This window comes from Nycticebus coucang, chromosome 11 (assembly GCF_027406575.1).
Source record: "Nycticebus coucang isolate mNycCou1 chromosome 11, mNycCou1.pri, whole genome shotgun sequence".
Lineage (NCBI taxonomy): Eukaryota > Metazoa > Chordata > Mammalia > Primates > Lorisidae > Nycticebus > Nycticebus coucang.
In genome coordinates, this window is record NC_069790.1 from 113,509,733 (window position 1) to 113,536,005 (window position 26,273).

At 51.5% G+C, this 26,273-nt stretch overlaps 1 protein-coding gene across 8 annotated transcripts; it reads right to left on the bottom strand.

The window, feature by feature from the left end:
• Nucleotides 1-702: 702 nt before the first annotated feature.
• LOC128598242 (transient receptor potential cation channel subfamily V member 6) lies at nt 703-21,663 on the bottom strand. Of its 8 annotated transcripts, none has more exons than XM_053608632.1 (17): nt 19,529-21,663; nt 18,992-19,246; nt 14,653-17,987; nt 6,911-7,008; nt 6,665-6,787; nt 6,177-6,314; nt 5,843-5,941; nt 5,526-5,701; nt 4,920-5,066; nt 4,629-4,841; nt 4,300-4,386; nt 4,126-4,202; nt 3,746-3,911; nt 3,361-3,427; nt 2,713-2,981; nt 1,304-1,410; nt 703-988 (listed from the first exon to the last, which is right to left on the bottom strand). In XM_053608632.1, the coding sequence occupies exons 3-17, from the start codon at nt 14,778-14,780 to the stop codon at nt 706-708; spliced, it is 2,178 nt and encodes a 725-aa protein (XP_053464607.1). In that variant the 5' UTR covers nt 14,781-17,987; nt 18,992-19,246; nt 19,529-21,663; the 3' UTR covers nt 703-705. The 8 variants fall into 8 exon arrangements, with proteins under 8 accessions (XP_053464607.1, XP_053464610.1, XP_053464611.1 ...); XM_053608635.1 differs by having other exon boundaries at nt 14,653-17,333; nt 17,856-19,246; XM_053608636.1 differs by having other exon boundaries at nt 14,653-16,230; nt 17,143-19,246.
• Between the last annotated feature and the right edge of the window lie 4,610 nt (nt 21,664-26,273).

The following is a 26,273-nucleotide window of genomic DNA, read 5'->3' on the forward strand; positions in this document are numbered from 1 at the left end:
CCATAGTAAACCCAGCTGTCTGGATGGGTGCTGTGTCCCCAGCCCTCCACCCCTCTTCCAGCCTCCCCACATTAAAGGGAAAGAAGGGAATTGGCCATTTCAGGTGTGGTGAGGCCTAAGCCTACAAGGAAAGGTAGGGCAGTGGGCAGGTGGCAATGGGGCCATAGAGATGCAGAAGGGAAGTGGGCCGGGAGCAGGAAATGACTTTATTGGAAGGTAGAAGGGGGCAAGACTCTAGCCTGCCTCATCCCACCCTGGCACCAGCCTCCCTCTCAAGCACACCTTGGACAAGCCCTGAGCCTGCCCTGCACCTATCTGGGGCAACCTGAGAGGACCCTTTCCCTTCCCTCTTATGACACTGGGCTGGAGACCAGGTGCCTGGGAGGGCCAGCCCAGCCTAAAGTGCTTTGTTGAGCAGCAGTGGGTACAGAAGGTTCAGCAGGGAGGCCCCTCCCACAGCAGGGACATGGCCCACTACGCTGGCTCTGTGTGCCCTGGAGCTGGCAGAGTGATGCCAACCAGAGCAGTGATTCCTGACACACAAACTGACATGTGTCACGCACTGTCCTTGGTGCTCACGCTTCTCTCCCTTCCCCCCTGGGCTTGGGAGATTAGACCTCTAGGTATATGTTGGTTGTCATGTGTTCTTGGTTTTGTTTTGATGCTTCCAGGAAGATAAGAGAACTTTCTGGAGGTGGCTTGCCCTCAGATCTGGTATTCCCAGCTGTCCCCATCCTCCAGACCCCTGTTGACCAGCCCCCGCAGGTCTCTCCTCAGGGTCCCTTGCCGGAGCCTCTCCCAGTTGATGCTGCTGCGGGAGGTACTTCGAGACACCGAGGGTATAGAAAGGGACAGGTTGGGGCTGGAGGGGCGGCCCAGATCGAGTTTTTCCGCTGAGTCTTTGTCCAAGTCCTCAGAGCCCAGGGTGTGGAAGGCCTCCGCATAGCGTCGGATCCGCTGCCGGTTGAGGTCCTGCCTGTCTTCCACCCTGTGGAGCATTGTTGGGGGAAGCTTGAGGGGCAGCCAGGAATGCAAAAGCACGTCCAAGACAGAAGCTTGTCTAGCCCTGGCCCCACCACTGCTGGCCTTTTCCCTTCTCTGTGGCCAGTGTGGGTGTTGAGGCCACCAGCTTTCAGTCAGGCCTTAGAAAGCAGCAGGGTCTGGTCCCTAGCTCCAGAGATGCTCTGAGGGGGCCAAGCTCCTAGTGGGGCCCTTCCTTAGCAGCTCAATCAGAGGGCAGAGTGCCCGGGAACACCACACAGACTGAGCCCCCTCAGGGGACACCCACCCCCTGGTCACTCACCGCAAGAACCAGCGGTCCCCCAGGCCATACTCGCGCCCGCAGATCCCAGAGCGTGGCCACAGGCAGCGAGGCAGCTTCCGCTCCAGCATCACCGTGGTGGCCACAACCTGCATGTGGGGACAGAGGGGAAGTCAGAGATGAGGCTGAGTGCACACACTGAGAGATGAGAGCTGTAGAATCAGAACAGGGTGCGGTGGGGTGGGAGGTTACAGCAGCTTAGCAACAGGAAGTCCTGGAGCTCATGGTTTCCCAGGGATGAAGAACGGCACCCCTTATCTTGAAGATGGTGTGAACTTTATCAATCTTCTCCCATGGGAGAGAGTTGATGGGACTTGAGCCCAACAATTCTTCACTCCATGACATCAACAGCAAAACCAGGCAAGAAGTAGGTGGCATGCAGGCAGAATGCAGGTGGGATGGAGGAAGGGTGCAGGAGGGGTTCAGGGGAATGCAGGCAGGATGTGTGGGAGACGCAGGGGGAATGCACGTGAGCTTGCAGGGCAGATCCGGAGGATGCAGGGGGCGTACAGGCAGGATGTATGGAGAGGCAGGAGGGATTCATGTATAGGAGACCCAGGAGGCACATGGAAGCTTCAGCGGGGATGCAGGAGGGGGTGAAGGCAGGATGCAGTAGGGATACAGGTAGGACACAGACAGGATGCAGAGACACCTGTTCCAAGGAGAACCTGGACTAGAGCAAAGCAAATAGAAAGGAGTCCTACGTGCTCCTAGATATTCTGACCCTACAGATAGAAAGGCCTCTTAACAGCATCCCACTTAGGACGTCAATATATGTTTATGGAAAAAATATTTTCCTGAAAATACCCCATTTAGCTAGCTTAGTTTGTATTTCACTTTCTACACAGCACAATTAAATTGTCTCCCTGTTTGGGGGATTTTCATTTTTATTTTGCTTAAGTTAATTTTTTGAGACAAATTACCTTCTAAGTATACAATTATTAATGAGAATTTGATTTATCTAATGGTATCTCTATCATGATGCTCTGACTAAGGGTAGGTAGTTTTTGTGGTATTATTTTTAACATCTAATTTTTCTGGGTCAAATTTCGCAGACTTAACTATTACCAAGAAGACTAGATACTCTGGGTTTTATTGGGGAATGAATTTTACTGAATGTAATTTTGGCCACTGTTACATTTATTTCTTGTTGATTATTCCAGAAAAGACTATGGTTTTCATGGCTGAGAAAACTGAGTTTTTCCCAGTCATTCCAGTATTGCTCAGTTGCATTACTCATCCAACTCTTCTGTACCCCTCACAGGATTTTATATAGTGTGCAACAATTGTCCAAACATATGTAGGGTCAAAATATCCTGCTTCTATCCTAGTCTAACCTGTTCATTGGCAGAAAAGCCATGACCTCTCCCCCATCAGCCCCAGGTACTCACCTGCGCCCTCCAGAGCTCATCCCGCTCATGAGCTACTCGCCAGTGAGTGTCTCCCATCATGGCGATGAGAAGGTTGAGCATGAGCAGCGTGGCAATGATGGCGAAGGCCGCATAGGTGATGCTATACATGAAGGGCAGATCCACATTGTAGTTGGCAGGGCCATCGATGACAGTGAGGAACAGCTCAAAGGTGCTATACAGGGCCATGGGGTAATCGTAGAAGTGGCCCAGCTCGATGGGGTCCTCTGTCTGGAAGATGACATAGAAGGCTGCTCCACCCAAGGGGGTGAGGGTTACCATGGCAACCATATAGATGACTTGCCCACACCCAGATCATTGCTGCCCATTTGGGTTCTATTCCCTCTCATCTCCAGTATCACCATTCCAAACCCCCAGATACTCCACACTTTGGGGTTTTAGGATCCATTATTTTCTACAAGGCTCATGCTTCTGATCTTAAGAGCCACCTCTTCCTTACACTCCCAGTTTCCTCTCACCTCAGGGGCATGTGCCATCATCTGACATCGTACAGCCTTCTCGGAACTCTGCCTTCTCTCCCTTCCCCACGGTCAGCCATAGACCTTCTGTGCTCTCTACGTCCCCTCAATCTCTCCCTCCCATTTCCCCCATGCTGGACAGATGATTTACCTGAAGCAAAGCCCAGGATGACCACAGCCATCAGCCAGCAGAATCGCATTAGATCACCAAAAATCATCTGGAGGAAGGAGGAGACGGAAAGAACATCTCCACATGCTCCCTAAATAATTGCCCCATCTGACCTCTGATAAATCTAGGCAGGGGTTGGCAAACTATGACCATTAGTCCAAACCCATCTGACCTGATTTGGAATGGCTCTTGAATGAAACAGGATTTTTATTACACATTTTTAAAGGATTGTTAAAAAAGAATATGACACAAGAGTGAGTGTGGATTGCAAAACCTAGAATGTTTACTATTTGGCCCTTTACAGAACTGTTTGCTGACCCTCTGCTCTGAGATCTTTCTCTAGGAAACTTGGGGGCAAGGCACTGACCTTCTGGATCATGATGGTGAAGGGGCCCAGCATCTGGAATCCTCGGGCAAAGTACATGACATTGCACCAGCCCAGCACCAGGGCCAAGGACATGGGCACCACCTCCCCATTGGTGTTAGTGATCCGCATCACCATGGTCACCAGTACAAGCAAGGCATAGGTGATGCTGGGGAGAGAGCAGATGGGGTGAGAAGAGGAGGGCTGGATGATCCTGGAGACCCGATAGCAAGAGTGAAACTGGAAGGTTCCCACACACTCAGATTCAGTCTTTGCACACTCAGAACACAGGATCACACGTGCACCACTGCAGAGGCCAGGCTCACGAAATGGAGCTGAAGCCCTGCTGTGGGAAGGGATGGGGCTTGGAAAAGAAGACTTACATGAGGACATGAAATGGCCCCCCAAGGATGGTCTGTCCAAAAAAGCGAGTGACCCCCATCTTGAAGATGTCTGGAATCTGGACAGAAGGCAGGGAAACACAGACACTTATAGACCAGAGCTCTGGCTGGCTCCTGAGGCAGATAGCCTCACCCCTGATCCCAACCACACCTCACCTCTATCAGCAGGATGATCAGAGCCCCAAGGATGGTCACGAGCTCCCCCACCAGCCGAATGTCATCCTCGGGAGTCACGTAGGCTTCCTGAGGGAGGAGAAGGATGATCAAAACACTCAGGGTTCCGGGATCTGCCCTGTGTGTTCCTGATTCCCAGGGTCATCAGCCCCATCAGATCTTTTTCAGCCCATTAGGTTCAGCTGTTCTCAGACTCTGCTCTTACAGTAAGAGCATGTGTACGTCTCTGTGGGTATTTGATGTCAGGGTGAGGGGAGAAATGTCTGAGAAAGAGCAGAGAGCCGTGCCTTGCCCTGCACCTAGGGCATCACCTGGAGTAGCTTCTGCTGCAGGAGCGTGTTGTCCCTGGGGCTGGTGCGGTTGGTGGTCCTGGACTTGAGAGGGCGGTAGATGCAGCACATGGTGAAGCAGATGATGTAGAGGAGGTAGATGGCCCCCAGCACACAGAGGTACGGCCGCCCGTACCTGCGCCACTTGAGGCTCACCAGCTCCTTCACTGGTGTCTGGTCTAGGATCTGGCGAGCCTGCGGGAGCGGGAAGAGAGCAGGTGGCTCAGAGGTCCCAGCATCCCCATTGGTGCAGGCGGCCCTGATGACCCCTACCTCCCGCTTTTTGGTGGTAACGATAAGTTCCAGCAGGGACTGCTCGCATCCTGAGGAGTCGATCTCCGTGAGGTCATAGAGGGTGGAGGTCAGCGGTCCATACGTCCACTGGATGTGCTTCCGCTTCTGCATCAGGTGCTGGAACATCTGAGGGAGGGTGGGGAATTCAGGAGGGGCAAGCAAAGGGGACAGTCCCAGGGCACAGGTGCGAGGTGTGCCAGGAGGGCAGCAGCCCCGGAAGGGATGGGTCCACTTCCCAACTTGGCCACAGCCATTGGAGCTGGAAGAACCCACATCACTCTGATTCCCCGGCCCCCTCCCTCAGGCCTCCCTCTGGAGCCTGGGAAAGGAAGGTGACAGGCTGGAGGGCAGCAACTCTGGGATGGATAAGGGAGGTAGGCTGGGGCATTACAGGCAATCGCAACCTGAGATCTAGATCTGTAGGGTAAAAAGGGAACAGGGGACAAGAGGACAAGAAAGACTGGGTTGAGAGGAAAATCCCAAGCTGAACAGGGACTGGCCCTAACTGCCAGAAGTGTGTGTTCAGAGCTATCTGTTCCTAGAGACAGAAGGGTAGGGTGACGCAGGCAAGGAGGCATCTCTCACCACAGTGTTGCCCTCCACTCCAGACAGCTTGAAGGGGGTGAGGCCTTGGTGGTTGGGCACAGTGTCCAAGGGCTGCAGGTGGTCTCCACGGCCATCATAGGACAGCAGCAGGTTGTACATCTGACAGGCAAAGGTTTTGTTGGGCTGGAGAACGAGGATGTGCAACACTGTGTTTCCTGGGGGAGGACACAGGGGGTCATGGGGCCATTGGCCGAGAGTCCCTGATGTCCCCATCCCCACCTGGGGTGGACCTGAGGTCCCAGCCTTCCCCATCCCTCTACCCACAGTCTGGCTGCCCTCCCTATCCTAGCTCTTACCCAAGGAGTCCTGGGCCCGGATGTCGGCTCCATGCTCAATGAGAAGCCGCACAATCTCCTCACTGCCCACGCAGGCAGCAAAAGACAGAGGGTGCTCCCCTGGGAACACACGGGGCACCATGGCAGGAGAGCACAGAATGGTTAGATGGGAAGGGATGTCTCCCCCAAATGCCTCCCCTCCTGACACACCTCAGCTCAGGGTCTGGGGACATTTGTCTGGCAGAGCCAGAAGAAGGGCTGTGGGGGGATTGGCCTTCAGCCTAATTAAGCCCCAGACAACTGCCCTTGGCCACCTCTCAGTCTGCCCGTCCTCTCAGCCTGGCCCTGCTCTCACCGAAGTAGATGAGGTTGCGGGGACTGCGGCGGAAGGCAGCGCCTGTAGCTCTGGCAGAGACACTGGCCCCGTGGGCCAGCAGGGCTCGCACCAGGTTCACGTTCTGGTTCACGACAGCGATGTGCAGTGCAGTCTGACCTGGCCCAGAGACATTCAGCAGTCACGGGACTGTCCCCAGGATCCTGATGGTATTCCTTCCATGTATACTTGTGGTCTTCTTACCCCCGGGGAAGCCTGGAATTTAGGATGGGGAGCCCTGGGGTACTCAGGGTTCCTAGGGGACCCAGCTGCTCCCTGTGTCTTTCCCTTCTTTGGACCCCTGGAATTTCAGAGTCAGGACTGACAAGGAAGAAGGGAGACAGAGAAGAGAATAAAGACTAGGGAGGAGCAGATCCCTACCTCTGGCTTCCCCAAAATACATGCCACAGAGACTGATGTGATATCCAGCAGGTCACTACTGCCCTCCATGGCAACCCTGGGCCCCTCACCCTCATATAGTTCCGATGTCATGGGCTCAAAGACCAGCTCAGGGGCAGCTTCCATCAGCACAATGGCGGCCTCCACGTTGTCATAGAGGGCTGCTACATGCAGTGCTGTCTCCCCCATGGCTCCTATCATTTATAGGAAGAAGGGTCACATGGGTGGGAAATGGGGATAATACAATGTCAGAGGTCTGCAGCACCAGGGCTGGGGCTCTCCTGGGGAGTCCTCCTGTTAGGGCCTCTGCTCCATACCTCTCTGGTGCACCTCACAGGCCTTATACTTGAGCATCTTGTGTAGAGCCTGGACATCATTCTCTTTGGCAGCTAGAAGGAAAGGAGACTCCCAGATCCTATAAGGGAAAGGGGTGAGAAAAGTGGCAGTGGTGAACATGCCCAGTTAGGGTACCGGGAGCATAGCTTAGCTCCATCCTACACAGACATATATACCTTGGCAGCGGTGAATCCCAAGGTTCTCAATCATGGCAAGCAGGCCTGTAAAGGAGGCCTGTTGTCTTTCAACACAGTCAACACAAACCTACTTTTTTGCCCATTTAGCTTATGTGAATGATTGTCCATGACTGTTTCCTATTCCCTGGGGTGCTGGGATGGGAATGAACAATGTGTGAACACATCCTTTGTGTATTCCAGGCAAAGAGAGTTTTACTTAAACATATATTCACTTCCTGACTGGTTGACCCCTGGAATGGTCCTGTTTTAGCATCACTAGGTGCCCTGAGATTGTCCTGCAGGATAAGCCTAGTTTGGCACAGACTAGGAGTACAGGGGGTTCCCTCTCCTATTTGTGGAGGAAGTTGATATGCAGAGGCGAGTGGATTTTCTCCTGTGGCCTCTGCTGACTCAACCTGAGCTAAACCCTCAGTCCTGGTGCTTTCATCCATCCGGTAATATCTTCAGGGCTCAGTCCAAAAGGAACAGCGGCCCATAAGAACAAGCCTGGCTCTGGGCTTTCCTGCCTCCTGGTCATTCATTCAGCTATTCATTCATTTACTCATTTATTCTCTCTTCCTTCCTCTCCTTGCTTCTCACATATTAACTCCACAGCCATCCATCACAAAGTGGACCCCTGGAGCATCAGTAAGGCATGAGCCCTCATAAGAAATGTAAACTCTCAGAGCTGCCCTTTGACCTAGAAAATCAGAATGTGCAGTTTAAGGAGATTCCCCAGCTGATTTCTGTGCGCATGAACATTTAAGAGGCATTGTTCAAGCCAGCAGGCATTTGAGTATGGTCCCTGCATGTGTAAACCTGTGGCCATCAATTAGAGGCACGTTCAGGGAGCTCCATTTCAGACAGCTCATGTTAAGGTTTGAGAAGCAATATTCTCCATAGTTCTCAGACTGGCCATCTGCAGGTCCTCAAGTGCTACTTTATTTTGGCCATTAGAACCTACGAAGGCACAAACTGTGGACAGGAATGGCAGAGGCAGAGAAAAAAAGAGAATCCAATTTAGAGGAGTCATTTATTGAATTTCATGTGGACCTGCCTGAATGTTCCCATTCTGCCCTCTGACCTTTCTCGAGTTTATCCAGTTTTGAATTCATAGATCCTTTTTGGTTTTGCTCCCTAAGTTAAATTATTGTTTCTCTCTACTTATTATCCACGTCTCACTTATTTTAGGCAAAACTATCTTCTCTGACTCCCAAGATCATCTCTCTAGTCTTATTCCTACAATGAACTAAAAATCTCTTTTAAAATCAAAACTTACTCTAACTAAGATACGTGGGTCACTTTGATTCAATTTTCTCTCTTAGCCTGGAGCCATGTGGTCTTTCTGTGAGAGTGAATGAAATAACCCTATTTATCTATAGATGGCCAATTACGTGACCTACAAAAAGACACAGACAGGGGCTCACATCCCGAAGTGATGGAAGTAGCAAGAAATCTGCTCCAGAGCAGGGGTGGGAGGACCATCAGAGAGGAGAGGAGCCATGCACTGGCACAACAACCTAGCTATCCTCTGTGTGTCACATGGGTAGCCATCAGACCCTGTCCACTCGATATGGAAAGCTCTCTCTCCCTTCAATCCTCACCTCCTTTCCCCTACTTACCTGCCTTAATTCATGTCCTCATTCTCTAGTCCAGAATTAGCAAAATCTCTTAACCAGTTTCCCTGCACCCTGTCTGCCCCACTTCCATCTTTCTCCATGCTGCTGAGACAACCTTTCTAAATAGCAAATGGAATCACAACTTACAAAAGTCTGATGGGTCCCTAAATGCTCAAGGGTAAGGGACATGGAGGCCCTCTATGCAATGACTTTTCACTCCTTCCACCTGGCCTTTGGGTTTCACCACGTGCCTCAGCTCTGCAGAGCACACTCTTCTCCCTGTGCTTGTGCCCACCCAGCTCCTTCCTCCTAGGAGCTCCCCAAGCCCAGGCATTGTTCATTGTTTATTCTGCACTCCCTGTAACCAGGGACATGCTGGTGTAGACTAGGCGTACACTGATACCACCTGTGGAAGGAAGGAGTCAGTAGTAATGCCAGGAGGTAGTTTGGCTTTGCTCCCCTCCTTATTATCCCCATCAGACAGCCCTTGCGCCACCCTGCAGCAAACACATCCTCTAAGTGAAAAACAGCCTGCCTGGCACACACATCCAGCTACAAAACAAGCTTCCTACACTGCCTTCTCTACCTCCCCAACACTTGACCCCCTAGGCTTCTCCTCCACAGGTATCTCTGAGCCAGCACCAAATGGGGGGCAGAAAAGAGAACTTCCCTCAACACACACATCCTCCCCAAGAAGTTTCTCACCCTCTCCCTTGGCCTTTCTTTTGTTTTGGGACCTTTCTCTGTGTGCTATAATTAGTATCTATCTCTTCCTTCTGGGGGTGTCCAACCTGCACCCTCCACCACCATATGTTGATTTTGTGAGGATTTCTGTTACTTATCTATGGTGTCAGATACCATGAAAATTATGCACAGACCTCTTTTTTGCTCCTCAGCTTTCCTTTGTGTTTGTGTATTTGCTGTGTAGCCCAAGAAAACTCATTCTTCCGATGTGCAGCAGAAAAAGAAAAAAAGTTGGACACCCCGCCTATGCAGTGGACAGAGACCAGCCACTTACTCATCTTTGTACCTCTTCCCTGCCCTCCTCCAATTAGCTTTCAGTTTTGTGCCCCATTTTGATCAGATGTATAAAAAGTTAATGGAAAATCTAGAAATGGATTCAAAGGGGTGCCTTGACCAAGCGCAGAATTTTTAGAGCTCCCTGCCCCCAGCAGATGAGTGGTGGTGTAGTCAGTGGCAGGCCCCGGAGAATTCCCTTGAGTCCATAAATATTCCTTAAGCCCATAAATGTCCCCCTGTAGGCCCCCATTCTCTATATAATCCTTTTCTACCCTCTGCTGACCTTAGTGGGCTACTATCAGATATAGACTTGCCATATTTATCCAAAAAAGTACAGCATTCTCAGTAAAACTTGAATATTGGACAAAAACTTTATTTTTAGTATAGCTAAAGTTATATCCCATTCAGTATTTGAACATCTTTGTACTAACAGCTTATTCATTATTTATCTGAAATGCAATTGAACTGAGTGTCCTGCATTTTATCTGGAAAGCTAGTCTTACCCACACCCTGCATAAAGAATTAGTTTATGACACAACCCACCAAGATTTGTAGAGAACTGGCTTCCTTTGGCTGCAAATACCAGAATTCCAGCACCAAGGAGGGCAGGTTGGGTGTAGATAGCATTTGCGGCAGAGCCATTACTTCCAATAACATCCGATGGCCAGAAGGGGACAGCAGAGAGAGCCCCAGCTTGCATTCTTAGCAGAGAGGCTGAGTCCAAAACACCTGGCTACACTGGGGCCCCACAAAGGAGGTGTGCAGAGCAGACTTAGCCAAGGATTCTTGTCCTTGGGGCACAAGGAATTTTTTTCACAGCCCACAAGAGTTTTGATCACAACGGGGGAGAAAAGGACAGGGACGTTGCTAAACATTGTGCATTAGCCAGGCCTTCCACTCTCCAACCACAATTACCCTGCCCAAATGTTCGTAGTGCCAAGGAGGAGAAACCCCAATTCAGAGGTACAGTTATTTATAATCTGTTTTAGAAAAAAATATTCTTCACACTAAAAAGAATTAAAACATCCCTATATAAAAAGTATTTTCTTATGGATCATGAAGTACTTAACTAAAGGAGAAGTTAAAGGTGAAGCCTTTTAAACTCCCACTGATGAAGTAGCATAAAGAAATTATAAAGCAGATCTAAAATTATAACAATACAAAAGGCATTTTCAGGTTCTTGTATGTTTTGTTTTACTGGGCAATTAATTATAAAACTGAACAGTCAATCTAATATTAGACAGGTGGAAATCTGACTATAGGGCTCCTGGCATAAAATCTATCATAATTTTTTATTGAGTAAACAAATCAGTCATCTGCCCCTGGAAGCCATCTCTGGGCCACCAAGTGAGGATAGCTGCCTTCCCTCTCCCTGTGGCCTCAGACTCCCTGCTGATCCAGTGTCCTCGTGGGTGTGTTTGCCATGTGTCCTGTGTGCATAAGTCAAGTCTTGTGTTTAGTTGCTGAGAAACAAGGCAGGATCAAAAAAGTCTTGAGAAAAGTTCAGATCATAATTTTAGAGCTAGGACGTCCTCAGAAATCGAGGCTAATCAGTTCCTGTATCAGAGAAAGAGGCCTGGAGCCCTAAAGTGACTTGTCCAAGCAAGTCAGAGGCAGAGCCGGAAGCGGACCCATTTTGATACTTCTTTTTACCTAGTTTCTGTTCTCTGTGTTTGCAGGGTCAGAGGAGGGTTTGAGAAGACACAGGGGACCACGGGACATGCATGGGGCTCATTGGTTTCTCCTTAAACACCCTTTCAGACTCAGAAGCATGAGCATGCCTTAGGGGCAGGGTGGGGTGGTATACACCCTGTCCCCTGCCTGCAGACCATTGCGGGGAGCACATTTCAATTCAGAGAGGGTTCACAGTCCCTATAACTCCTGCCTTTTCCATCTCACTTTTTAGCACTTCTGCTCGTTACAACCTTCTGATGTGGACTGAATAATTCTCCCATGTTTCAGAAAAGAAAACTGAGACAGCATGGCCAAATTATTACCATAAGATCACATAGAGTTAAAGGCAAGATACTTGGCCAAGAATCTAGCCCTGGACTCTTACCACTAAATTATGTGGTTCTTCTAGTTTTTTGGCTCCTCCTGCTGCTTCTTGGGGGGTGGGGAACAGGCCCCAGAGTGGCCACAGATGAAGGAAGGAGCAGTCATGTGTGGGCAGGAGGCATAGGCTGGGCTCCTGAGGGCCACCTCCCTCCAGTGCAGGTTCACGGCCATGGGATGAAGAAGCCAAAGCCCCAGGGAAAGTGGCTATTTAGAGACTCTGAGCCAGGCCACTGCCTTCTAACTGCCGAGAATCCTTTTATGTGTGTAAGTAAGTAGATGTATGAGTTTACTGAGGCAGCATGCCCAGTGCACCAGAGATCTCAGGGCTTATTTTTTGCAGATGGATCAATTCTCACATGTCCACCCAGGTGCCTATATGATCACACAGCATCCACTGCCTTCCCTCCATGCTGCTCCTTGGGGAGGTTAAGCACCAGCATTGGGTGGGAGGGTGTGTTGGCAGCCTCTGTGAAGTGCCTACCAAGCTCCCAGCCTGTCAGCAGCCCTGCTTCCTGAATACTTGGTTAGACCCTGCTCACCTTTAACCTAAGCGTTTGCCTGCTCACCTTTAACCTAAGCGTTTGCATGGCTTACTGGAATATGAGCTCCTTGAGAGCAGGGAAAGTGTCTCATTTATTTTCTGCAAACCTGGTGCAGTATCTTACATGTAATAAGTGTTTAATATCAGAAAATGAGAAAATGCAAGCTCAAGGGAGACATGATCTGGAAGAAATGGGAGAAAATTAAAGCTCGGCATGGATCCCAACAATGTGAATTTAAGCACAGAGGGCTGCGTGTTAAGACCCAAGAAAAGGCTAACATAGAGAGAGGAGTTTCCTTCCTGACCATCCTGGAGAAACCTTAATGTCTTCCCTTCTCTCTAGATCATCCTCTTCCTCAGAATCATATCTAATTCCACCCCAAGATCCCTGAGTGTCCCTTAACACAATTCTAATTTCTATGGCCCCCTTCATACAGACATAGCAGGGCCTTCTTTCTAGGAGCTCCTTTGGGATTATAGAAGACCAAGCAGGTGGCTGTGCTAGCACACTGCTGGCTTTCAGTCTATCACCTGCTCCTTGCTTACGGCAGCCCACCCCTTCCCTGTCCATACTGTTCCTACTTCCATGGCCATCCCAGGGTCAACTAGCTGCCCTCATGTCTTTGCTTTGTCTGGTTGACTGCACAGATGGGGAAACTCCCAGGCCAGGCACTGTCAGTGTCCTTCTGGGAAGTGCCAACCCAAAGAGGAGTCAGTACCCCCAGTGTCCTGGGCACCTGATATCCAACTCAAAAGAAGAGGGCCAAGAAAATGTGAAAGCAGATGGGAAAGTCAGGGAATGAAGGGGAATCACCCAAATGATGGCATTAGGACTACCGAGGAGTTCCTCCTCCCAAGGTCTTAAGAAGTTCGTGAGCAGATAACATGCCTGAAGTCCGTCCTCCTACTCAGGGCTTCCACTTTGTCCTCCCTTGACATTAGCACACAGGGCACCCCCAACACCCCTTGCCAGTGCCGGCCTTTTGTGCTGTATGCCTAGCTTCCCCAGCCCTGGGGGTCCTAAGAGTGGGAGAAGCATGAGTGGAGCTGGTGACACCTATTCTCTAACAACAATGCCATTCTGTTGCCCCAAGACGTCACCAGCCAGACATGTACCGCAGTCCATGTTCTCCCAGACCTGGAGGGAGAGGTGGGTGGCTCATGTGAGAGACAGGAAGCCACAACTAACAGAAGGAACACATCCCCAGTCCCAGTCCTAGAACAAAAGAAAACACGAGGGCCGCAGGCGGCCTCCTGGTCAGGACAGGCAGGCCTCTGTTTTGGAGATGAGACGAATCCTGAGACACAACCCCCACCCCCACCACCATGCTTTCCTCCTGAAGGGACACAGCATCTAGCTCCTTAGGGGCCCCCAGGGAAAGCCCCAGCAGGTAGGACTTCCTTCTAGCTGCCATCAGCTAGCTGGAGCAATCCACTAGAGACTAGAATGCAGAGACGGCACACAGGGCAGCCCTGGTTCCTGGGATTCCCCTCCTCTCCTGCTCCTAACCCTAAGATGCCACGGTGGGGGAAATGCCAAAGAGCAGAGGGAAGGTGGGGGGGCGGGCTAGAAGCAGCAAGTGAGATTTCCCTATGGCTCAGACTCTAGGGCTGCTTGACTTCCCCAACCTTAAGAAGGGCTCGGGTAACCCCGGTCCTGAGCACATCTGGTATGTTGGTAGGTCTCTACACCCCTCCACTCCCCAGAGAGCTTGGCTGGTCTTCCCTCCTAGGCCCCCAGCACCTGGCAGACAGCAGGGCCTTGCTGGATGCCTGGTGAGACAAACGCATAGGAATGGTAACTGCTTCTCCCATTTGTCTTGTTTTGTGGTTATTAGTGTCTGCGGTTCTCATTCCTCACTTCCTTCATTCAGTTGTTCATTCATTCTCCCTCACAAACGTGTATATACTGTGTGCTTCTGCCAGAGAGACTGTTCTAGAGGCTGGGAGTAGAGACGCACAGGCACTGTCCCGACTTGCCAGCACCTCTGGGATCAGGGGCTGTGATGCCATCCCCGTGCCAGGCCCTGAGAGATGCTCATGAGAGGCTGGCAGGGCTGAAATGGATCTAAGTGATAGTGAACACCTGTGCCCACCTCCACCCCCTTCCTCTCCCACTTGGCATCTGGGGCACTTAGCCCCACAGGACGAGGCTCTCGAAAACTCTTGAGACAAAATTCTCCCAGGGAACCAGTCCAGGCCTGGGAGCAGAGTTTGTTCAGCCCAACAAAAAGGTGCCAAACAGGAGGTGAGAAAGAATGACGGGGCATCGCAGGCCAGGGCCCGGGAGTAGACCGAGGGTGACTTACCTCTTCTGCTGCAGCAGGTTCTGCTCATCTCGGCTCTGAGCCCAGGATTCTTGTCTCTGGAACCATCTACAGAACTTGCTCCACAGGCAGAGAATTAGCCCCTTCTCCTTGGGCAGTGATAACCCCATGGGGTGTAGGGCCGGCTCCTTGGGGGGTTGAGGCCAAGGCCAGACCCTGACTGAACTCAGTCGTGGGGCTACATTGGCTCCCCCAAGGGCCGGCCTGTCTTCTCTCTGTAGAGGTCCCGTCTCCCACCTCAAGGCTGAGTTCCCTGGGAGTCTCCTGGTGGCCGCCCCCGCCAGTCTGGAGAGGGCTCCGAGTTTGTTACACTTGGCAGAGCCAGCCAGGACTCTGCTGGGCTCGTCAGTGGAGCTGCTGCTGGGAGTGAGCAGGAGCTACAGACACTCCCACCCTCCTCCCAAATTACCTGAGATTTAAAGAGACAGGCCACAGACCTGCCTACTGTGGGGGCCTTGCCTCAACCCCAATTCTCTCTCCACCTAGGCCTGGCTCCTTGCCTCCGGCCAGTCACTGCTGGGTAAGGGAGGCCTCCAAAGAGATTGGCTAGGCATTCCCTGGACTTTGGGTGACCTCTGGAAAGGCCTGGACAGGTCAGGCTAGCCTGAGAGACTCCAGACATCAAGGGCAGAGGGGAAGAATCAGGGCAGTTACTCCTAGACAGGAAGGGCCCACATATGTGCCCCACGTCCTCTCTCTGCCTTCTCGGCCACTGCCTCCTTCCTCTCCACTGTCTGTGCTTCCCCTGCTTGTGTCGCAGAGACCTGAATTGTCTCAGCTCTGCCACTTTGATCCCTTGCCTGGCCCAGAATTGATATAGAGAGAGTGAAGATCCCTAGTTCTCCCAAACTCTCTTCTCACCAACTTCAGGTCAGCAAACATTTTCTGCAAAGGGGCAGACAGCACATGTAAATTATTTCAGGATTTGCAAGCCAATATAGTCTCTAATGTTTTCTTCTTTGTTTTTTTTTTTATCATTGTTTGTTTTTTAAACAAGATGTAAAATACACTCTTAGCTCTCCAGCCAACACACAAAATGTAGCTATAGGCAGGCAGACAGACCCCTTCTCTGGAGCCCTAGAGACCCACTTTAGTGACACAGACATGGTGGGTGCCAGAGAAATACAGGGCAACCAGTCACATTTGCATTTTAGGTAAGCAGCAAAAAATTTCTTCAGTGTAAATAAGTCCCAGATTGTCCAACTATTTTATTTGTCAACCTTCCAGGGGAGGAAGCATTTATTCATTTCCTATGGTGTGCTGGGCCATTGACCTGAGTTCCCACATAAACCCACAGCAAACCTGTGAGACAGGTGTTAGCAGTAAAGGAAATCTCCCAAGTCACAGAGGTGGCAGAAGTGGCAGAGGAGGCAGAGACAAGATCCAAGTACACCTCAACCCCGGGCCCACCCTCTTTTTCCTGCCACACACACTCATCCTGCGGGTGCAGAGCTCAGCACAGTGACACCGAGGGACACTCCACAGCACAAGCCTGTCCTCATCCCACAGCGCGGAACTGGATGGAAGCCATCCTGAAAGTCCTATAGCCCGGCTTTCCTGCTGGAAAGAACAGAGGTTCTGGTTTGCCCCTACTGCAGCCAGGGATGCCTGACAGGGCTGCAGTTGCCGGGTGATCAGAGACAGGCTAGGGGTCGCTACTTAGCTTCGGAGTCAGTGTTTTCCTGTCTCTGATACACAGCTGGATGGTCCAGGGGAGGGAGTGTGTAAGTGTGTGGTGTGTGTGTACAGCACGTGTGTACCTGTGTGTTGCGTGAATGGTGTGCATAGTATGTATGTGTCGTGTGTATGTGGCCAGCGTGTGTGTAATGGGATGGTGTGTGTGGTACAGGCATGTTATAGTGTGTGTGCTGTGTGTGCGTCATGTGTGGTGTGTGTGGGGGGTGTGTAATGGATGTGTCGCGTGTGGTATGTCTGTAGTGTACATGGTGTGTCTCGTGTATGCATACGTATGTTGTGGTGTGGTCTGTGTGTGGTGAATGTGGTATGTGTATGTGTGTGTACAGCGTGTGTATGTGGTGTCTATGACAGAATGTGTGATGTGGGGTGTGTGTTGTACACCCGTTGTGTGTGTCTGCAGAGTGCACGTGGCGGGTGATGTGTGCTGTATGTTAACGGCACGTGTGTGTGTGTGTGTGTGTGTGTGTGGTATATGGTGTGCGTGGTGTGGGCAGTGTGTCTCAGGTGTGGGGCATGCACAGAGCGGGCTGCGAAGTTCGGGGTGGCTGTAGAGGGGCCGCTTCAAAGGGAAAGCGGCTTGTGTGCTGCTGCTGGGCCCGTGGCCAGGCCACACAGCCCTGAGCAAACACAGCAGCTGATTAGCGCCTTCCCCACCCACATGGGTCAGTGGGTTCAAGCTTGAGGGGGGGCGGGGCGTGGCACTCGGATCCAAACCTTGAACCCAGGACCTTTGTGCCCATTAGCCAGCGTTTGTCTGCTTGCCGACCCACCCACCTCTGTCCTATTCAGCTCTAGACAAAGACCCCAGGTTGGTCCCTGGTGGGAAGGAGATAACATCATGAGTGTGCGTCCTGCTGGAGGGGGAGGCTGCAGAGGCCAGGATGGGAAGATCAAGCTGTTTTCCTCTCTCTTTCTCTCTCTCTCTCCTTCCCTGCTTGGGTTGCCTTTGCGTGTTTAGCCCCCACCTGGAAAATTGAGCACAGGCCCAATGTGAGGTTGTAGGGAAGGGGAAAGTGAGCACTGGGAGGACCAGCTCAAGCAGCAATGCTCTCAGTCCCCACACCCAGCCGTGTGTGCTTGGTCAGCAGGGAGGATGGGCCGTGGTGGGGGACAGCCCCCAGGGGCTCATACCAGCACCCCCATTCATGCCTATGCTCACATTGGACACTACATTCCCTGTCCCTTCCTAGCTGGCTGATTCCCAGGGGACAGGAAGGATAGTCTGAACCTCCTCCTTTCTAGAAAGGGCACAACCCTTTCCCCCACTCCCAGGCCTGCGCTACCACCCTGGGGGACACCTCCCGAAAGGACACAGGAGCAACTTGTTCTATGACCCCGAGTCAGGGAGTGTTGGGGGTTAGGGGAAAGAAAGGAGGTTAGAACTCATGGGAGGGCAGTTACAGGGCGACCTCATCTTGTAAGACTTGTCATCAGACCCTCTCCAAATTACTTCCCCCAAGCTCCAGATTCAAGAAGGCTTTGGTTACACGGAGCAAGTCACCGTTGTCCCTCTCGATGGTCTCGTCCTTAATGATGAGCTTACAGACAGACATCTAGTCTGCCCTGATCTTCTCATGGTGGTGCTGACCAAGCCCTGGTGAGACCTGAAGGAGTCCAGCCTGGGAGGAGGGAAGACAGATCTAGATCATGCTGACCCGCGAGGGGGTTGAGGGTGCCTCTAACCAGATCTCACTGCCTCAGGCTGAGTCTCAGCCACTAGCCTAAGCAAAAGTTAGGTCCTCAGGATTCACTGGAGCCCCACAGTTGGACTGACCCCCTCCAGGGCCTGCCCAGCCAGGAGGTCCCAGAGACTGTTGAAAAGGTGTGTGTGCACGTGTCGGTCCCCACAGTGCTGGGCCAGAGCCCTGCTTGGGGGCATGGAGCTGTTTGACGCTGGTTTCAGCATTTCAGGCCTTATTTCTCAACCTGGGAATTATTATTGACATTCTGGAACAAATAAATCTTTCCTGTGGAGCTGGCCTAGGAAATGCAGAATGTTTAGTAGCGTCTGAGCCTCCATTTGCTAACGACAGTGGCATGTCCCTTTCCTCCATTGTCACAACCAAAAATGTCTTTAGACATTGCCCAATGTCCCCTGATTGGCAAAAATCATCCTCTATTGAGAAATACTAATTTAGAGCCCCCAAACCACACATACATACACATATGTATAATTTTTTCTAGTATTGTCTCTCTCTCTCTTTTTAATTTGCCCTGTCTTTCTAAGGTTTTCCCAGTTTTTCTTCTCTTACGCCTCTGTCTCTGTGCAGTTGTATCTCTGCTCTCATAGTTTTGACCTCTGTGCTGGAGTTTGTGTGTGCACTCATGTGCGTGGGCATGTGTGTGGTATTTGGTACGTGTACAGCATATATATTTATCTATAATATTTGTATATAATCATATAGTGTGTTGTATAGGATGTGTGTTTGGGTGTGGTGTAGTCTGGTGTGCAAATGTGTATGGTATGGAGTGTGTTTGCTTGTGTGCAGTGTGCACATGTGTACTGTGTGTGTCTTATGTGATTTGGTGTGTGTCGTGCATGCGTGCATGTTGTGTTTGTGCATATGTGTGCCTGCATCTATGAATGAGTGGTCTTTCTGGGGTCCCCTAGACTCCCCCAGACCTCTCTCTCTTGATCGCTGCCCAGCTCTGCTGCCCAGTGCTGAGCGTCTCTTCCGCCTTCTGTCACCAGCAGGGTTGGTGGGGACGGGCCAGGTGCTGTGAGGATGGAGCCAGCAAGGGGCAATGAGGTCAACACCACTGCTCACGAAGCTTGGAGTTTGTTCCAGTCACTGGGTTCACAAGCTCTGAGTGCCAACTCTGACAGCTTGCAAAGGAGCTGAGGACAGTGTCAGGCACCCCGGGAGCACTTCCTGGGCTGGGGAGAACAGACAGGGCACTGCTGAGTCCTCTGACTGGGAGTGCAGTGAACTGGGCCCTAGTGCTGTCTCTGTCCTTCCCCAGGTGGTCCTTTGTGCTGAAACCCTCCAGTTCCTTTTCAACTCAAATATCCTATGATTCTGAAGAAATATGAGTCACATGGTTCAAGTGTATGCAAATTCACTTCAGCTTTCCAAGGTAGAGAGGTCTGATTGGTTGCAGAACTGTCATGTACTTTTCCCCAATAATGTGATTTTAGTGCCTAATCCCCTGTTCTTACCCAGTTGCCAGTTGTGGCACTCTTTGCCACAAGCCCTCATTTCCTAAAAGCTCTCAGCTTAAGCCCCCTTAAACACCACACCCTGAGTGCGTTGTACATGGAACTTCAGACTCCACATGCTTCCTTGACCAGGTCTGGGGACGGGCCTAGAGAAAAGTGTAGAAAGACTGAGTCAGCCACGAGGCCCGGGGAGGGATGGAGCAGCCAGTCTCACCTGCTCAGCTGTGCATGTGTGCATGAATTGACATAAAGTTATGCCTGGTATATTTTATGTCAAAATGAATCAATACACTACAGCAATGTTTTAAAATAGTTGTGTGTAGTGTCCATTTGGGGGCATCCTCCCCAAAGTCCCTAGATTTCAAAATGCCCTGGCATTTAGTCCGCCTGGCTCCCTGTCCCTACATAGAACATGATGAAGGGCACATATGGACATAGATGGGGTGCACGCACCCCTCCTCTATTCCCATCCCCTCCCCTGCCGCCTGCCTGTGCAGCAGGAGGCTTGTTCAACCTGGAGAGAGCTCACATAGTTTGCCGTCCATCTCTTCCCCTCTCCAGGAGTTTGAGTTTCTTGTTTCCTGAGTTCCGTCCTCCAGGAGATGTCAGGGGAGGGGCTGAGTGCTTGTCTGTGGAGAATGGCTGCTGTGCTCCCTGGGTTTTTGTCCCACAGGCTCCACAGAGCTGTGACCTGCCTCACCCAGCCTGGGTGTGGGTCTCCTGGAGAGGTGGCACATGTCAAAGTCTACAGGTTACCCTGAGCTGAGCCTTGGTCTTGCTGGCATGTGCCCCAGGCCTTTGTCCCTGCTCCTCTTTGTCTCCCCGCCTCCCCAGACCCTGAGGTCTTCTCCAATTTAAGGCTGGACACCAGTCCTCTTCACCTTGCTGTGCCTGGCCCCATCTTTTCTCTCACAGGCACCAAAGTCAACAGAGATGAAAGGCGGCACCCGCCCCCAGGACTTTAGAAGTGAGCTGACTGTGCCATGGTCGGGGGGCTGGGTTTCTGGGAGAGGCCAGAGACAGCAATTGATTTGTAGTCAGCCAGCTGCATTCTAACCCCAATTCCACAGAAATCACTTGGTTGACATTGACTGAGTCACTTACGTTTTAGTTTCCTCATCTGCAAAAATAAGAACTGATATCTTAAGTCCCTCTGTTCCTTTTTCAACTCTCTGGCGCCCCAGGGCAGCCCTCTCGGCATCCAGGTCCAGGAGAGATGGTTCTCAAAGTTTCATCATGTCAGGAAGGGCTCCTCATTCTCTGGGTCTGGCTGGCTCAGCTCCGAGCCCCACCCCGGCAGGGGCTCTGCCGGGCGGAGAAGAGGGAGAAGGCAGCAGCGCGGTGTGCAGGCTCGCAGCCTCTGATCATCCGCTGGCCTTCCACACGGCAGGTTCTGTGGTCCAAGCAGCACTGGGTGAAGAGAGGGTGAACCTACCCAACTATGGTGACTCTCAGAGCTCTGGAAAACCACAGATAGGGGAGGGCACACGGCATGTGGCCCTCTGGCAAGGCGGGACTGGGCTGGCTCTCCACTCCAGGGCAGTGTCCCCAGACGCTGGGCTCCATGCCACCAACTGCCTTTACTCAGCAAGGACTTGGCTGTTGCCTCTTAGCCAGGGGTGTGGAAGGGGGATGCCAAGTCACTAAGTCTAAGAGTACAAAGCACAGGTCGGGGCTCAGGAGACAGGACCCCACCATTATCCCATGTCCCACCATAGCAGGTAAACCTCCAGAACCCTGCCACAAACCTCGTATTCTGTCTGCTGACAGAGCCTTTGAGCTGCAGCCCTTTATGGCAGTCTGATTGCCAGTCTTACCCCAGTTTGTCCACACCTTCTTAATCCTCTCTCCCCAGCCCAACAAACTCAGGGAGAGGGTCGCAGGTGATAAGAATTCCTTCAAATCCTACTTATGTGAGGCAAGCACTCCCCCAAACACCCCACCACCCCAGTCAAAAAACCCAAGCAAACTGTCAGTCTTGCTTAGGAGTAGAGGTCACTGTCCCGTGTGTGCAGATGTGCCCAGACTCTGTGAGGGGGGCTCTGAGAGCCAGGACACTGAGAGCTAGGCTGCTTCTGCAGGAAGGTCCAGGGCAGAGAAATCAGGAGTGAGACAGGAGCAGAGCAGATGATGGGGAGATGTTCTGGGGGTGCAGTGTGGGGCACACCTGAGAATCTAGGGACTGAAAGGGAGCACCTGTGAGTCAGGGAACAAACCCTGCCCCCCGGCTGGGACTTGTAGCCTCACCCTCCAATGAAGTGGCAGCAGGGAGCAGGTGGCCTGGCTTCCCCCTGGATGGTGAGGCCACGCCAAGCTGGGGCATGAGGGATTATGCAGATCCCATGGCAGATACCTGAGCAGGGTGTGGTGGAGGTAGGAGCCCAGGGGGCCAGGAGGTGGTGTTCCCCACTGGGTATGCGAGAGGGAATGAAGCCAAACACTGTGTTCTCGACATTGCTATTGGGCAATTCTGGATCTACCTCGGCACAAGAAGCGTGTGGTCTCTAATCAGCCACTACAATAACAGGAAGTAGGACATGTCAAAAAAGGATTTTAGCTATTCTGCAATTCCCCCACCACCTTGTCTCTGCCACACATTATTCCTGGGATACGAGGCATGGTTTCCTCCTAAGGGCCCTGAGCACTCTGGAGTGAGGATGTTGCAACGTGCCTCCTGGATTTGTTTGAGCCTGCGTGCACGGGGACCCGTGCAGGGTGGTGGAAGAGGGCGATGATCTCTCGATAGGGGTCTGTGTACCTATCATCCCTCTCATCACAGGCCTGACTGCTGTGCCCTGGGGTGGCTTTCCCGCCCTGTTTTTCTCCTCCTCCTCGTCTCCCTCATCCTCCTCGTCTCCCTCATCCTCTGCGTCTTCCTCCTTCTCCTCCCCTCCTTTCTCTTCCTCCTCCTGGCTTTGCTGAGGTTCAAACTTAAACAGCTGACTCTGGAATATCCGAGGGACCCATGAGTTTCCAACATGCTGGCAAGTCCGGGTCCCATTCCTCAAACAGGTCTAGGCTCAGACTTCCAGCCCACAGCTGGGAGTGCAGAAGGAAACGACCATGGCGCACAGCTGCCTGAGGCTGCCAGGGTGTGGTTCCGTGGCCGAGGTTGTGTGCCCATCCCGGGGGTGGCTGATATAACACATTAACATACACTACTGTCAGAGGTGTCTCTTACTTCCATTCTCTATGTTTGTCCTTGTCACAGACTGCAGAGAGGGTGTCCTCACCTACCTGGGTCTGGATTTATCCATGATCCACATGGATGAGGGAGCCATTGTGGAGACAGGTCTCTCCAGGAGCCCAGAAGGCCTGGGTTATTGTTCTGCTCTATCCAGTGAGATCTGTGACCTCAATCAATCTCTCTGAGAATCGGTTTCCTTGTCTATAAAACAGGGACACCTAATGCTTGACCCGTTTACTTTATGGGGTTGTTGTTGGGATTAAAGAAGATAATGGGCATTGAAAAGATTTTATGCACTGTAAAGTGCCACATGAATTTGAGTCATCTGTTTTACCATTTTGCTTGGGTGGGAATATTTGAAATTGAACACATCCAGGCAATACTAGTAGCTTTCTGGTGGGTGGAGACATTTACTGTAGGGCTCTGAATCTTATAGTGGAAGCACAGGCCTTGGGGCCAGATAAATCTGGGTTCAAAGTCAAGCTCTACTAATTACTGGTTGATTAATCTTGGGCAAATTAATCTACTTCTGTAAGCCTCAGTTTCCTTGTCCACAAAGTGAGCACATTAGTAGTCACTTGACCTTAGGCAGGTAACTCACCGTCTCTGGGCCCGGCTTGCCTGTCGGAGGGTGACAACAGCTAACTTCCAGGTTCCTGAGCATTAAATGAAATGTGTGCAAGGCCCCTGGCTCATGGTAAATGTGCACTATTAGCCTCTGCTCTGATTCCCTCATCCTTCTCCTCTGTGGCTGTCTATCTTGAAGACCAGTGTGTACATTCTGGTGAGCAAATCCTTCCCCCTTTATGGTACTGGAGCTGATCCAATCTCAGACTTGTGATCACCTACACAGGGCAAATTTCTGTTTCATCCATTCTATGGACTTCAACTTTATCCCCAATGAAGATACTGTTTAAATCAAACTCCTGAGTACACTGTTGACTTGTGGAACTGCTACAGTTTAAGTTCATCAACTCCAGCCCAACTTCTGAGTCCCAATTCACATGTCCTATGTTCCCTTCTCTTCCCTCTGCACCCAAATTCACCCAGCCAGAACTAGTCCCTGTTCCTCTAAGCTCCCACCTCTCCTCACACCCTGAGTGTAAAGAATTACACTTGTTTAAGTGTCCGATTACTTGCTTATTTCTACCACTTGGAGGTCTCAAAGGAAACAGCTAAACCATGGTATGGTTCTTCTTTCTCCTTGCTAAAGTCCCTGGCTTAGAGTATGTGTTGAACTATGCTTTGTGGAGAATGAGCCATGCCAAAGAAATTGCAAGCTATTTAATAGGTGTATTTCCTCTCCTAGGTCCTAACAGCAAAAGTGGGACAGTGTAAAAGAGAGGGATCCAGAAAGTGATGGGAAGCAGGGAAGGTGGCAGAGAAGTGGGTGTATGTGTGTATGTTTACTCATATGCCCAGTGGGGACGGGGTGTTTTTCAATCCCCAGCCCACACACAAAGAAAGGGCCATATGCTCTTGAAAGATTAATTGGCCTGAAGAAGGTAGGAAGGGAGCCTCAGCTGGAATGGAGCCTCACGTGGTGTGTGTGTGGCAAGGACACCTGTGTCCCCAGCCACTCCACCCTCTTTTCCTGAGTTCTCCCAGCCTGATGGCCTGGGACCCAGAGGGAGAGAGTGATCACTGACCTGAGTCCTAGAGGGGGTGGCACAGAGGCCGTGGGGCTGGGAAATCATCTCCTTCTTTCCCTTCTTTTCATCAGGATCACCCATGGAGGAAGAGAGAGAGAAGGGAAGAGACAGAGACATCTGCGAGGGTAAAGAAGGAACAATTTAGTCCAAACCCCACTTTGCAGATGCTCTCCCTGGATGTGGTTTATGTAGGGAGAGGAGAGGGAAAGTGAGAGCTACAGGGCAAGGGTCAGGGGGCCAAGATTCCCCAGGAGAAGGAGCTAACCGTCCACTGGGAGGGGTTACCCTCTCTGACCCAGAGGGCCACCTCCATGGAGCCCTGGCCATGGATACACCTATCTTTTTCCCTTTCCTTTTTATCCTTGACTTAGAAGGCAGGACCTTAACAGGACTGAGGAAAAGCAGAGGGAGCAAGAATACGAGAGAAGGGAATAGGGACAGGCCGAGGCACCGCACTGACTCTTACGTCAGTAAGGCCTGAGCCCACGTGCTTTGCATACACGGTGCTATTTTATCGTCACAACATTGTCAGGTAGACAAGTCAGAAATCGTCATTGCCACCTGATAGACCAGTTACCTCAGGTAATATTGCAGCAGAGCCGGGGATTGAAATTGGGCTTTCACCTGCACATGTCAGCCAAGAAGGGCCCTGGCTCTCCAAGAGTTCTGCTCATGGGAACATGAGAGGAGGGGCTGAGCTGGCCTCAGGGTAGCTGAGAACCTAAGACAGTCTTGAACAGAGGAAGGCCACAGTGACAGTCTGGGTGGGAGGCAGTGAGGATGTGTCTTGGAGGTACCACAGCTCAATAGGGAAGGAGTTAGGACAGCAGCTCACACAGAAAGAGCAGAGGAGAGAAAGCTCTGCTGACAAGAGAACAGCCATCTAAAAATCACTAAGGAGGGCTGGGCACGGTGGCTCCAGTCTGTGATCCCAGCACTCTGAAAGGCTGAGGCAGGTGGGTCGCCTGAGCTCAGGAGTTTGAGACCAGCCTGAGCAAGAGTGAGACTCCATCTTTACTAAAAATAGGAAAATTAACTGTGTGTTGTGGTGGGCACCCCTAGTCCCAGCTACTCTGAAGGCTGGAGGCAAGAGGATCACTTAAGCCCAGGTGTTGGAGGTTGCTATGAGCTAGGCTAAGGCCATGGCACTCTGTCTCAAAAAAAAATCACAAAGGACAGCCCCTCTCCAACCACCTGGCCCTGTACTGGCAAGAGGGGACATACACACTCAGGCCTTCCAGCTGTGGCCCAGCCTTGCACAAGCCCCAGCTCCTTCAGGCCCAAATGGCCATAATTGCAGCCTCCTCCACCCCAGGAACAACAAAGAGGTAGAAGGAAAATGAAAAAGGTGTGTCCAGTCCAGGTGGCTCCATTCAGGCAGAAAGAGTTGGGCCACACTTCCCCACCTCTACACATCAACTGTGTGACACCACTCAGTGTGACCTGCTAAAGTATCTCTCTCCACGCACTCTCTTCTTTAAGAGACAAGCAGGTCTGGCTCAGAGAAGGGAATGATCCTTGACCCCACATCAGAGTGTCCACCTCAGAGTGTTTCTTCAGCTTGCCCCTGCGTGAACTCAGGGGTGGAGAAAGGCCTTCTGGACAGTACAGTTGGCCCTCTGTCTCCAAACCCACTCTGTGTTCTTAGGCGTCCTAGCGTACCCTGGACAGTTTCCATGGCAGCCTTCCCTTCACTGGCTCTCTTCCTCCTTCTCTTCTCACTCCTCCTCAGCATGACCCAGACCTTATCTTGAATTACTTCAGGCAACACAGGGGAGGGACGCTGACCTCTGGCCTTCCTGCTGCCAGCAGAGCCATTCCTCAGATGCAAGTCAACTTTTCTCATCAGAACCCAGAACCCTTCCATGAAACACATTGTAAACATCTAGGGAAGAGGACATGTTTT